Raw genomic sequence first — 13,513 nt, 5'->3', positions numbered from 1 at the left:
TAAGCAGTAGAAATGGGCTACACAAGGTGAACAACAACAAATATAGTTTTAAAAACAGAATAGCAGATTATTTGTCTCATGAAATCCTGTTTTAAAAAATATTATAAAGTGAGATGAACTTAGCATTTTACCAGGTATCTGTCCATATGGTTAAAAATTTCATCTGAGATCTGTCACCTTAAGTGCTTTCCTGCCTATTACTTTTCCCAGATTGTGTTTGCTTTTCATCTGCCCTTCAGATACATAAGTACCGAATATACCCTGGTATTTAATCATGTAATAGTTATCTGTTCCTCCACGTAGTTATATAAAGATTTAACATGTCTCTAAAACATTATTTTTGAGGAGTTGTTTAACGTTGTGATTGCTTAATTTGCTTGTCTAAATGGTATTTTCTCAAAAGTGGTCTTTGGACTATAGACTAAAGTATTTTTTTTTTCCTTTCCTTCCTCTTCCCTTTTTTAAAAATTTAGTCTTAGTTTTGAGTTATTTTTTTTTTTTATGAAGTATACAGTCTTTCTTTGGTGCGTATTTTTCCATGCTTCAGAGATGAGTGTGCATCAGCTTTATACGTGGAAACATTTGCAATAGATGTATTACAACTTCTGGATTTTATCTTCGTTTAGCAACTGCTCCTTCTATCCACATCTGGGATGCGATAAACAAGCAGACTTTATCTGTGCTAAGATGCGACCATTCGAAGGGAGTGTGCTCCGTGAGCTTCAGCGCAACTGGCAAGCTGCTGCTGTCTGTGGGACTGGACCCAGAGCACACCGTCACCATTTGGAGATGGCAGGAAGGTAGGGTGCTCTTTTCGTTGTGGTTTTAAAGACCAAGGATACCATGGTAATACAAACTCTCTATTTAACATCTGCCTTGACTTGGCGACAGAAACCGTCATTCACTGCAACCCAACACAACACTCAGTGGTGGGTGTTACTGTAGTTGCGTCCCGCTGTAAAAACCCAGCAAAGTTGTAAACTCAAGAAGCAAACTAATGAAAGTTATCAGTATTACAAACGATTTGCTGCTTTCCTTTTGGTAAGAAACTATGTGTATAAACGTTTTTGCTAATTATCATTTGATCGGGGATGGAAGATGGGAAAGAATGGAAATGACGTTGCTTTCAAACCCCAGTGGCTGCCGAGTGCCCACTGCACACAGTACCTGCCAGGCTTAGTTGATGCACGAGACACAGAGCATTAAATCCTACTGTTTCAGCCCATTTCTGTCCAGGGAATTTTCCCCAACTTCTACTCTACACTTTCATTAAAAAATGATAATAATCAACTACCGAATCTAGGTTCTGGAATACTCCATGAAACTCAACTGGAGTTCATTTTCCTTAGAGTATCTACCGTCATCCATTCAGATTTGGGGTGAAAATGGGACAAAGAGAAAACAAAGAACAGTGGTGCAGGCTTATAAAAAAGAGAGGGCATTTGGGGCTTAACACAGGTTCTCGGTGGTGGTGGTTGGCCCAGCGTGAGCTCAGCCCGAGACCAAAAGAGAAAATACCCTGCCCGCTCCTGCAGGGCCAGCCCCGCTGGGAGGGGCTCCCTGGCCCCGGGGCTGGGCTGGGGTCTGCCCTCAGGCAGAGTAGACTCCACAGGATGCATCACAGAGAGGTGGGGAGGGCTGGAGGTGGGCGAGCAGGGAAAGATCCAAAACAATGGCCCTCAAGGTTTAAGGAAATTGGCAGGGAAAGATCCAAAACAATGGCCCTCAAGGTTTAAGGAAATTGCGTAATAATTGTATTCTGTAAAACGAGCAGAGCCATATCAAACTGATGTAAATTTGGACATGTATGATACTTAACAATAAAGTTTTTAATGCGTTTTTATAAAGAATGGAAATGAAGCATATCATAAGTGATAATGGAAGATCTGGGTGGTAATGTTAACTTAATACACTTCAGACAGAACTTTTCAGTTGCATAGCTAGTGGAAAAATTCATAGAGCTAAACAGAAAAAGGATATGGTTTCTAAAATGCCCCATAAGTGATAATGAAGTTCTCCATAAATACACACATCACTTGCGAACATCTGTCCGAAGGACCCTCTATACAACTAATTGTATATCATGTGATCGCTAGGTAGCAGTTCAAGGACACGCCCTCTCTCTCTCTCTTTTTTTTTTATGAGCATTTGCTTTTTTGATCTATGTATTTTGAATAACTGTTTGATCCTGTAAAAATGATCTTAGTTCTTATATTAACCCAGATAATTTTGTCTTATCTTCTTTATCAGGTGCCAAAATTGCCAGCAAAGCTGGCCACAACCAACGTATTTTTGTGGCGGAATTCCGACCAGATTCAGACTGCCAGTTTGTCTCAGTGGGAGTAAAGCATGTGAAGTTCTGGACGCTGGCGGGAAGGGCTCTCATTAGCAAGAAAGGGCTACTGAGCGCGCTGGACGATGCCCGGATGCAGACCATGCTCGCTGTCGCATTTGGTGCAGTATGTCTCTTAAAATGCCTGTGGTAGTATACTTTGAATTATGTAAACTGGACTACTTTGAACTTTTTTGCTTTAGATAAGCCACATTAACGCACTTTGTATGGCACTGTAACCCACTAATCATTACATGTGTCCTGGTCATGCATATATTTCATCTTTTAAAATTCTGATACTTTCAGAAATCAGGGAGTGGGGAGAAAAGTTAATGAGGGAGAAGGATTATAAGGCGACATTTGAGTCCTTGGGCCATTGCCATTCTCAAAAGCTTTCTTTAAAATTTTGTTAATCGTCACCCTAAGTTTCCTAGCTTCTAAATCGTTGTCAGAATAAAAGAAAGATAAATCAGGAAACGTAATTTTCAAGTGGTCCTTGAGTTTAGGATTTCTTTTCTCTGCCCCATTTTAACTCAATGCTTCTCAAAGTAGCGGGCCAGTGTCTCGTTCAGGGGAAGAGGAAAGAGCAGTGTTCAAGAGTCAACCTCCGCCCCTACCTCCCAACCCCTCACACACAAAAACACACACACACACACACACACACACACACACACACACACACACACACACACCCCTCTGGGCTTCTGTTTTACAACTCACATCCCTTTCCTTTAATCCCCTGCACTGGCCAGGCTTTTAAAATCCTTTGGTGTATCAAAACCCTAAGTGGAGTTCCTTACAAAGGCGTTCGTGTGGGTATATAACACTGAAAGTAGAAAATGATAACTTTAGAACCTTTAAGCACAGTTGTGTTTTTGAGTAAAAGATCATTGGGAATGTGGACCATCCCATGTCAAACTTCGGTTAAATCTTTTGGGGATTCTGAATATGAGACCAGTAATTCCTTTCCAGAAGAACAACCCACATATTTAAAGGTTTGAGGTGTTTAATTTGCCCACGTAGATTAACTTTCTTCACATATAAGATTCCTTATGTAGTCAGTTGCCCATTCCCAATAGAAAATAAACTTAGAGATTAAAATATTAGGCATAATTGACTTTCGTGTTTGAAGAGACAGTGCACTGAGGATGTTTTATGTTGTAACGGGGTGCTTGATGCTCCGTTTAAGCCTTTTGAACTCCTTTGCTAGGGGCTATGAGAAGAGCAAGGGCAGTAAGATACTGGTTTCTGCATTTGAAGCATTTGCATTCCTATTGCAGGAAGGCATGACTTAAAGATGCTCCTACACAGATAATTATTATTCACATATGAGCTATAGAGAATAAGTATAAATGCTGAGGAATTTGGAGTGACTTTAAATTGTTGTAGGAAAATTAAACATACAAACCATCTGGTATTCTTAGAAAGATTAAAGAAAATTTCAGTTTGTTTTCATTGTAATTCAAAGTCTTATTTTCCTATTGGTTCTTTCCATATTGGTTTTTTTTTTTTTTTTGGAAGATTTCATATGAGTCGCTTTAAAAGTGAAGCTAAAATAGGCTGAAAACAGCACAAGATGCAGGGTTTGAGTCCTTAACTTTCCACATAAATAAGCTATATCAGGATTGCAATTTTCACATTACCTAAAGCATTATTAAACTTTTGGTACCGTAAGAAAGTTATCTTATTTTGGATCGATTGCAGAAATGCATTAACTTTTTTGCCATCTTCATTTTAAGAACTGGCAAACGTTTATTTTTAACTTCACGAGCTAGTGAAATCTGAAAAACTACACCTTTGCCATAGGTAATAGTTTTACTTCCTATGACAAAATACTTTCGCAGACCTGGTAAAAAGTTATTTCGCCCTCCTATTTCTATTCTTTTTTTCACTCTTAGTTACTAATGACCTTTATTTCTGGGCCAGCTGGAAGGAAGCGATCCAAAGGGATGATATGCACTAGAATTCCATGTTTTATAATCGGAAGGGACCTCAGAGGCCGGACTCCCTCGTTTTACACGTGACAGAGCAGATACCCATAGAGGTTAAAAGTCTTGTCCAAGGTCGTTCCAGCTAACGAGGAACAGACCTGGAATAGGAAAAGGCCCGGACAAGGCGAAGCCTCACAGCCAGAGTCATTTCTCCCCCTCCGCTCCCTCCATACCCGGGGTGAGGCAGGCTCACACGTACGTAGAGAACTGCGTCTGCTTGAACTCTATTTGAACTTTTGATGAGTTTATCTCCCCCTTCCCCACTCCTTTTCAGAATAACTTGACGTTTACAGGTACCATCAGTGGAGATGTCTGTGTGTGGAAAGATCACATACTGTGTAGGATTGTGGCCAGAGCTCACAATGGGCCTGTGTTCGCCATGTACACCACCCTGCGAGATGGACTTGTTGTGACTGGTGGCAAGGAAAGGCCGTGAGTCCTTTTTTTTTTCCTCCCCACAGCTTTCCTGAGTATCAATGCATCGTGAGCTGCCTGAGGCTGCAGTTAAGTTATTCTGGTTATTTCCAGACTGCACAGATTATCCTCTGTGGCCTTCCTTGTCATATGCTTCTTTTATTGCCTTTTATGTGCCTTTTTGTGGATTCTTCTGATCTTAAATAGCTTCTGATTTGTTTGCATTGTAGATAAACCTAAACTCCAACAACTGGGGTGATCATTTTTCTGAGGTGGGGATAGGTAGTTATTTTGCAGGTTAAGAACTGCTTTTCTTACTGTCTGTATGCCTGTGTAATAACTATTTACTGAGTAGCAGGTGACTCTTGGGGGAGTCTTTGCCATTGAGCCCAGGATGCATCTTGACTGTTTGCTTTTTTTTGTTCAAACTGGATCCTAAGGGGTAAAATGCATCCTGCTGCATGAGAAAGGTTGAGAGGGTGCTGGAAACAAACTCTGCCATGTTTGCTTTTGTTCGAGACAAACTTATCAGATAAAATCGTTTAATACAAGACCTCAAAATTTAAGTCAGTGGAGGGGCCTTCTTCTGAATGATTTTCAAACCTTCCAGTGGAAACTAGATAATAATTGATTATAATTATAATTGTTTTCCTACCAACATATCCACACGCATCTCAATAACAAGTATGTGTGACCAGGAAGTAAGTGCGTTTTTTCGGTACAGGACTGCAAGAACCCACGTGTCTCTGGGGAACATGCAGGCCGCAGCGCTGGCCTTTCACACACAGGAAGACTGTATTATGTGCCGGGGCATGTTTTTTTCCTAAGGCAAGCAGTTCCACCTGGCAGAAAATAAAGCAGTACATTGTTCCGCTCTTCCAAGAGAAAAACCGTAACTGGGCTACATTTTGTCTTTACCATGTGACTCTGACACTTGCGTTTCCCACAAGTCATCTGGTCTTGCACAGCCCTACTCAGTAGTAGCCTGTAAACTGTTTCGCTAGGATAGTTTAATAATAACGGGAGAAAAAAAGGTGCTTCTCTTTTGGCCCTTAAAAATATATTTGGCAGCATGGCATCTGTAATCTTATTCTCTGGCCTTACATTTCCATTATCCTCTTAACATTAAAAAAAAGAATTGTGTACATTTCCTTAATCAGGAAGTGTTACGAGACAGGATACGTGGAGGGGGGGGCACTAAATAAAATGCTCATGTCAGAGAAATGAATTTTTATAAAATTTGCTTAAGCTGAATGTTTGAGTGTATCTTAAAAATCACCATTAAAATATTTAGAAGAATATATGAAGCAAATGGTAAATATCAGGGCCTTTTTTATAGTATTCTGCTTATAATTTAGTATTTGTTCATAATAAAAATTATTTGTAATAGCCAATAATAAATACTTTTCTTTTTTTTTTGGTTTGGGTCATTAGGTCAAAAGAAGGAGGCGCGGTCAAACTGTGGGACCAGGAGCTCAGGCGGTGCCGGGCCTTCAGGCTGGAGACGGGACAGGTCACGGACTGCGTCCGGTCCGTGTGCCGAGGCAAAGTAAGAAGTTCCCTGAGCCACCGCCGTGCAGCGGAAAGTAGAGGACACTCATTCCCGTGATTCTCTCACCCTCTGCAAGTCGACGAATGACACTTAAAGATGGATTTGCCTGTTGGTTTCGTTGCGCCGTGGCCCTGCCGCTTGCCTCGCAGCGCCGCGGGGGGCGCACGCGCAGTCTCCGTGCCGGTGCGGAGGACAGGCTGGGACGCTGGTCCCCTGAGCAGTGGGTTTACACCTCCACGTTTTCTAGAATCTACTGATTCACCTGTGGTAGACAGAACTGAATGTCCTTTCCAGTTAACCAATTTTGATTAGTGCAGTTGTCTCGTTTTCTTAGAAACACACATTTCTGTAAAAATGTTTGACAGTGCACGTACTTGCAGTAGTGTATTTCTAAATCATCTACATGTATCATTCTCTGTTAAATATTAAGCTTCCTTTTATTTTTAGTTATTTTTGATTAAAATCCAGTACTTTCTTCCCATATCCCAAAGTATTTATACCTCTTTAGAGATCTTCAGACGAAAATACCATCAGAGTCTAAACCAATGACTGGAGAAACTGGGTGGAAGTCCCAGCCTCCAGCGGGAGCTCTGACGTGCAGCCCGGCCCAGCGCGCTTGGCCATGGGCCTGTAGGCACAGAAAATTGCACGCATGCACTGATGAGTGGCTCGCTACCAGATTACTTCAAAGCAAAAGTTCTCTGAAAGCAGTTCTATTGTGTATGGGGGGGGAGGTGCCCACACAATACCAAGCAATTCTCCACCACCAACAGGGTGTCTGAAAATCATCTCAATTCCGACAGTATCTTCTTGGATATAGAGCATCAATTCCTCAGGTTAAGGGTTCAGTCCTGTGAGATGGCCCCCCAGCCCCTATAGATGCCATTCTCAAGTCCAGGTTGTTCCCTGTGCTTCTGAGCAATGACTGCAGATTGGAGGCTCCTGCCACCCCCTTCCTGGGTTTGGTTAATCTGCTAGAACAGCTCACAGAACTCAGAGAAACATGTTACTTATGAGATCACCAGTTTGTTGTAAAAGGATGTAACTCCAGGACAGGCAGATGTAGAACTGCACAGCGCCAGGTGTGTGAGAAGGGGTGCAGGGCTTCCACGCCCCCTCCCACCCACCACCCCATCTCTACTTATTCGCCAGCCCAGAAGCCCTCCAAACCCTATCCTTGGATTTTTATGGAGGCTTCATCATACAGTCATGATTGATTGAATCATTGGCCATTGGCGATTCAGCTTCTGGCCTGTCCCCGCCCCTCCCTCCCCACCCCCTCCCCCAGGTAGGAGAGTAGGGTGGGACTGAAAGTTCCAGCCTCCAGTCACAGGGGCCTGTCTCCTGGCGAACGGTCCCCATTCTTCTATGGAGTCAAAAAATCACCTCATTTACATAAAAAAGGACATCTTTATGGCTCTCTCCCCTTAGAAAATTCTAATGGTTTGGGGAACTTTGTTACAGAAAGGGAACGAAGACCAAATAGGAATTTCTTTTTATAAATCACAATGTCATGTAGGTCATTAGGGTCATTCTTAATATATATGAAGAGCAACTAGTATTTATATTGGTCCCACTTGTGTGTTTCAGGGCAAGATACTAGTTGGAACAAGGAATGCGGAAATAATTGAAGTCGGAGAGAAAAATGCGGCATGTAATGTTTTAGTTAACGGTCATGTGGACGGACCCATATGGGGACTAGCCACACACCCTTCCAGGGACTTTTTCCTTTCTGCTGCAGAAGATGGGACCGTGAGACTCTGGGATATTGCCGATAAAGTAGGTAACAATCTTTTCAAAGATGTTATAATTTCTCCAAATTATGTCGAGAATTTGGGGGAGAGACCGGTTTACTTTTTTAAGTATTCCACTTTAATGAAGTTCTCTGTGACTCTTTTGGTTCTTATGCAGAAGATGTTAAACAAAGTGAATTTGGGACATGCTGCTCGTACTGTGTGTTACAGCCCTGAAGGGGACATGGTGGCTATTGGAATGAAAAATGGAGAATTTATTATTTTACTGGTGAGCTCTCTAAAGATCTGGGGAAAGAAGAGAGACAGGCGATGTGCAATCCATGATATCAGGTTAGTCAACAAATGGACTAGCATCTGTAGTATACTTTTAAGCGACCCACTCTGCAGCTGAAAACAGGCCCTCCAAGGGCCCCACGACAGACGTCATGCGCTGGCACATGGCTATTCGTATGCGTATTTACTTTTTGCCAAACTATGGATCCACGGGGCACCGGCCACAGTGCCTTATAATAGCACGTTCTTAGGGAATGTCTGACGATAAGTCTCACACTGGACACGTCCAGTAAGTTCCTCCTGCTAAGAATTATCTTTCACTTGCCCTTCAAAAGTTGTTAGCCTGGAAGTCTAAAGTTAGAACTTAAGATATTTCTTACATCTCTTAATAATCTCGACTGAAGAGCTAGTTCATTCTTTTAATTAATACTCATTAAACGTCTGTTTTGCCCCAGAATCTAAACTTTTCTTGAACATTTATTTCTTCGGTGCTTAAGCTTAACAGTGGCTACCATTTCTGAAGCATGTACTTCCATGTGATCAGAATAGGTAATTGAATCCAGGTCAAAAGGTTGCTCTTTGCACTAGTAAAAACCTTTTACAAATGAAACCTTCCTCAGAACTTCAGCATATCAAACAATCAAGTGGCTTCGCTAAGCTTCCCAGTGTCCCTAAGGTTCCTACTTCATTCAGCAAGGCTCATGGAAGTTTTCCAGAGACTGAATTGTCAAATACTGCTTCCCGTGATCACTAATTAGGCCAATAGCACTTTGTCCTTTACCTTCTTCCAAGCCTCAAGTAGTGTCACTTCATCTAATAACCTGAGGCGAATTAAGCTGGTCTGTGTTCTTTGCTATTAAGACACAGTCTTAGTCTACGGCCATGCCACCCTGAACCTGCCCGATCTTGTCTGATCTCGTAAGCTAAGCAGGGTCAGCCCTGGTGAGTACTTGGATGCAGAGACCACTAGGAAGACCAGGTGCTGTAGGCATAAAAAAAAAAAAAAAAAAAGACACTATCTTTCCAGATGAAAGAATCTTGACTCTCCTAGGGCCTTATGTAACTTAGTAATTGTCATTGTTAGTGGCTTTTTAAAAACTAATGTTTTTAAAAGAACTAGATGAAAATTTAGGAACCATTTTAAATTGAAGTAAAATGTAAAGCTCTTTTGTTTCACATAACAGACAAATGCAATCTCGGTATGCTCAGTGTGTCTACTGGGTAAATTTGTTTGAGGCCATGTCACACGGCCACTTGTTTTTCAGAGCTAGACAGTAAGTCACTGGTCCCGAGTAATTGTTTGTACTGTCTCATGAGGCCTAACGCCTCTTTCACATTCTTTCTACTTATTCAGATTTAGTCCAGATTCCCGGTTTCTGGCAGTGGGTTCTAGTGAGAATTCAGTGGATTTTTATGACCTGTCATTGGGCCCCACACTCAACAGAATCAGCTACTGCAAAGACATCCCCAGCTTTGTCATTCAAATGGACTTCTCTGCAGATAGCAGACATCTCCAGGTACAGTACCAACATGATACACCGTTTAGTTCTGCCTTTACACGTTGTGCGCGCACTTAAAACTGGGTCCCAGAGCGCCCGGACTTGCATTTACTAGTCCGTTTCTGCGTTTTTTACTGGCCTCTTCTTCAGTCCTTTTCTCCATTTTTTACAACAGATCTTGTAGTCATCTTTTACATTCTTAATGTTAGAAATGTACATCGAGTAGCACTTTGCTAGTATTACTGTAAACTCCTGGATTTTCCCTCACATAATGGAATCCTTGTCCCATTTTAACACACGATGAAAGGTCTCCACTGGTTGCTATAAACGGCATGTCTATGAAGTGCCTTCAGGAAGACATCTTATGGATCAGGCTGCCATTGACAGGATTACTTGGGCCACGTGGACTAGGTAAACATTTCATATATATATTTAGAGGGGGAGACTGAAAGTTAAGAAAGCTGAAAAATCCTATTTCTGAACAGTTGTCATTCCACAAGGGAATAGTAATTGAGTTTTAAGTTTTTGTTAGCAGACCTTGAATTCTTAGAGGAGAATGATATGCTCATGCCGGGAGCCCTTTTGGTGGAATATAGTTCCATGTTTTATCAGTTCTTTTAAAGAAAGGAAATCACAGTTGACGTTTTAAAAATGTTCTGATATTTTCTTTAATAACAGACAATTAGAACATCTATTGGGTGCTGTTAGGTAGGCAACTGTATTTCTCTGTCTTAAAGGAATGCTGTTTGGTAGCTATTAGAAATTAAACCTCTAAATTTGCTGGTTATTAATAGGTAGCCAGTAGTATCCATTTTCTTAGTCAATGAAAACTGCCACCAAATTCCTATAGCATAAACATTACTTTTTATTTCACAAATAGTTCTATCAGCTCTCACAAAGTATTATTAATTTTAAAGGATTTATCTATAAACCCTTAAAATTATAAAATTTCCTTAAGTGGGGAGTTAACACCGCAGGTTGAAATTCAGGGCTCCAGGTAACTTGCCTTATCGGTGTGCTGCCTCTATTTTAAATAACATTTGTTTAGGTACTTAGATTAATTACCAAGCAGTTTTCACTATGATCAACCTTTGTCCTTCCCTCCAGTATTCTAGGAGACGAAGTTCTAGGAATCTGGTCCAGACATGCCGAGAAGGCTGACGTCAGCTGTGCCTGTGTATCTCATTCAGGAATCAGCCTTGTAACAGGAGATGACTTTGGCATGGTTAAGTTATTTGACTTTCCATGTCCTGAAAAATTTGTAAGTTTGTGTTTGGTGTTTTATTTCCTATAATGATATTCCCAATTTAGATGTCTGATCATTAGTACTTTTTCTCATATAATAGCTAAAATTGTTTTTGTCTCGTTTCAAAATACTGTTCCTAAAATTCTTTTCCAAACTTCCTAAATCCATTACTCTGAAATAGCTATTAGAAATCACATCCTCCTGCTCCCAGGTAACACTCTTTGCAAACTATTCTAATAAAGCTGTTAAGATTAGCCTTTTATCAAACCTTTAATCTACTACCAAGTTTCAAATGCATTTCCTCAGAGGAAAACCTTCAGCGGTAGGTACCTAGAGACATCCAACTGCCCAAATAACCTGGTTTGTTAAGGGTGGATCCCTTACTGACTAAAAAAGCACTGAATCGTTGGCTGCGGTCCTAACTGCTTACTCTCTCCACCCCTGGTCATGGGAAATGGTGGTTCCTGATAGAAACTTTTGACTTCTGTGTGCATCATGCTCCCTAAGCTGTTTTTGTTTGTTTTTAGGCAAAGCACAAAAGGTTCATGGGTCACTCACCCCATGTGACAAATATTCGATTTACCAGTGGCGACCGACACATTGTTAGCGCTGGAGGCGATGACTGCAGGTTGGTAACTTTCTCAGCCCGGGAGCAGACTGTTTTTACCAGTTATTAAGAGATTTAATATCACTCTTCTACAACTTCAGTTTTTGGACTCGGCCTACATCATAAGGTAGCATGACCTGATGGCTCCTTGGAGTCGCTAGTGTGTAAATACGGAATAAAAGTTGAGGAAAAATTTTATACATGTATGATTTGAAAGCTCAATTGAAAAATTTCTGAATATCTAGAAGTATAATCAACTCACTGCAAATTTTCCTCTGATTGCAGTTTATTTGTCTGGAAATGTGTACATATGCCTCACTGAAAGATATGGATGCTGAGAAGACTATAAATTAACAGCCTCAAGAAACCAGAATTACAGAAGAGGGGCAAAAAAAAAAAAAAAAAAAAGAACCAAACTCTGCATGGTCAAGTGGTGCTAATTTAAGATTGTAACAGGGGTATATGCCCAGAATCATCTAAATAGAAGACTGATATATTCAGAATACCATATGCATTGGGTAACTGTCCATAATCCATACACTGCCAGGTAGTTATATTTCAAGGAAAGATAGAATACTTGATGGTGAAAGGCAACTCCCCATTTTTCAGGAGTGTGCAAAAGGCCCGCTGGGGAGGTTGAGGTAACAGCACTCTAAAACAAACCAAAACCTTAAAAGGACAACTTGGATGATTTTCATCATCTAGTTAGCAAAACTTTTTTTTAGGATTTACGTTTTATTTTCAAGGTTCATTGTTTAATGAAATATTTTATCCTTGTGTTTACATAAGGAAAGGAAACACACCATCACCCTAAAGGAGAAGTTTTTAGAAGGCAAACATTTTCACTGAGGGAACACACACAGTCTTTACTGGAGGATGGGATACTTCGTAAGCATTAATAAAAGCACTTTTTATACAGGACATTTTTCTCCAGGCAGTTCTAAGTTCAGGGACAAATCCAAAGGTTATAGTACATGATTGCTACATTTTCATTTTTGAGCTGCCTTTTTATGTTGAGAAGTCATCTCCTTTTTTGCTTTTATCAGACATCAACTAAGGGAAGGGGAATAACCATGACAGGCCATCTCCATAACTGGAAAATTAAAATGGTTATACCCTCATTAATGAAAAAGTAGTATGAGGAACAGTTATTTCCAGTGGTGTACAGTTTAAGGTTTTAGGTAGCAACAGTATTTAACTGGGAGAGAATACTGAATATTTAAAGACATAGTCTAACAGAACATTTAACACATAAATTTACAAAGTTATACAGTTTAACTCTTCAAATTTTTACAGCCTTTTTTTTTAATTGGAAAATTTTAGATGTATGCTATCCCATAGGCTGACTTCCAAAAGGAATGCGTACAAGTTCACTTGTAGAACTTGTCTACTGAAATTCCTTTTCGGTGGATTGGGGCTGAACTCTTAGCTCTTCATTCCTGTTCACTTTAAATGCTGCCAAAGATCAGTAATTGCCATTCAGGAACTTGCTGTGTAGCCTATCCGTAGTTTCCTGAAGACTGGGAATTATGTAGACTGATATTTAAAAATATATTTTTCTAAGTGTGAAGAAGTTTAAGATGCTCTATTGGTCCTAAGAGTTTTTATTTTAATGTGTTCTCTTTGTTGTATAATAGACCCCCCTTCAGGTTTCTGGAATTCTCAGTTTTCTATCCAACACTTTATAATTACTAAAAACAGAAATGGCTGAATTTTATCACAGAAAGCCTAACCAGTGATTGAACCTGGTCGGTTTTAAAGCTCTGAATCGCTGTGTCTGCAGACTGATTGTTATGAAGCTTGAAACCTAAGATGGTCTTCCTTCACTATTCACAACAAAATATT

At 40.5% G+C, this 13,513-nt stretch overlaps 1 protein-coding gene across 10 annotated transcripts in view; it reads left to right on the top strand.

The window, feature by feature from the left end:
• EML5 (EMAP like 5) overlaps nucleotides 1-12,076 on the top strand; it is a 115,055-nt gene extending 102,979 nt beyond the window's left edge. For 5 of the 10 annotated variants that reach the window (XM_036238222.1, XM_036238219.1, XM_036238218.1 and 2 more), the window contains 10 exons: nucleotides 627-800; nucleotides 2,251-2,459; nucleotides 4,598-4,755; nucleotides 6,172-6,286; nucleotides 7,880-8,068; nucleotides 8,201-8,373; nucleotides 9,671-9,833; nucleotides 10,123-10,226; nucleotides 10,923-11,076; nucleotides 11,589-12,068. In XM_036238222.1, coding sequence (XP_036094115.1) covers nucleotides 627-800; nucleotides 2,251-2,459; nucleotides 4,598-4,755; nucleotides 6,172-6,286; nucleotides 7,880-8,068; nucleotides 8,201-8,373; nucleotides 9,671-9,833; nucleotides 10,123-10,226; nucleotides 10,923-11,076; nucleotides 11,589-11,738 — 1,589 coding nt within the window. In that variant the 3' untranslated portion in view covers nucleotides 11,739-12,068. Of the gene's footprint in view, nucleotides 1-626; nucleotides 801-2,250; nucleotides 2,460-4,597; nucleotides 4,756-6,171; nucleotides 6,287-7,879; nucleotides 8,069-8,200; nucleotides 8,374-9,670; nucleotides 9,834-10,122; nucleotides 10,227-10,922; nucleotides 11,077-11,588 lie in introns of those variants that run through there. The other 5 variants (XM_036238223.1, XM_036238221.1, XM_016123793.2 and 2 more) reach the window with 3 other exon arrangements.
• The last annotated feature ends 1,437 nt before the right edge of the window (nucleotides 12,077-13,513 follow it).

The sequence above is a fragment of the Rousettus aegyptiacus genome, unplaced genomic scaffold, assembly GCF_014176215.1.
Source record: "Rousettus aegyptiacus isolate mRouAeg1 unplaced genomic scaffold, mRouAeg1.p scaffold_m13_p_3, whole genome shotgun sequence".
Taxonomy (NCBI): domain Eukaryota; kingdom Metazoa; phylum Chordata; class Mammalia; order Chiroptera; family Pteropodidae; genus Rousettus; species Rousettus aegyptiacus.
This window is presented reverse-complemented; position numbering and strand designations above follow the sequence as displayed.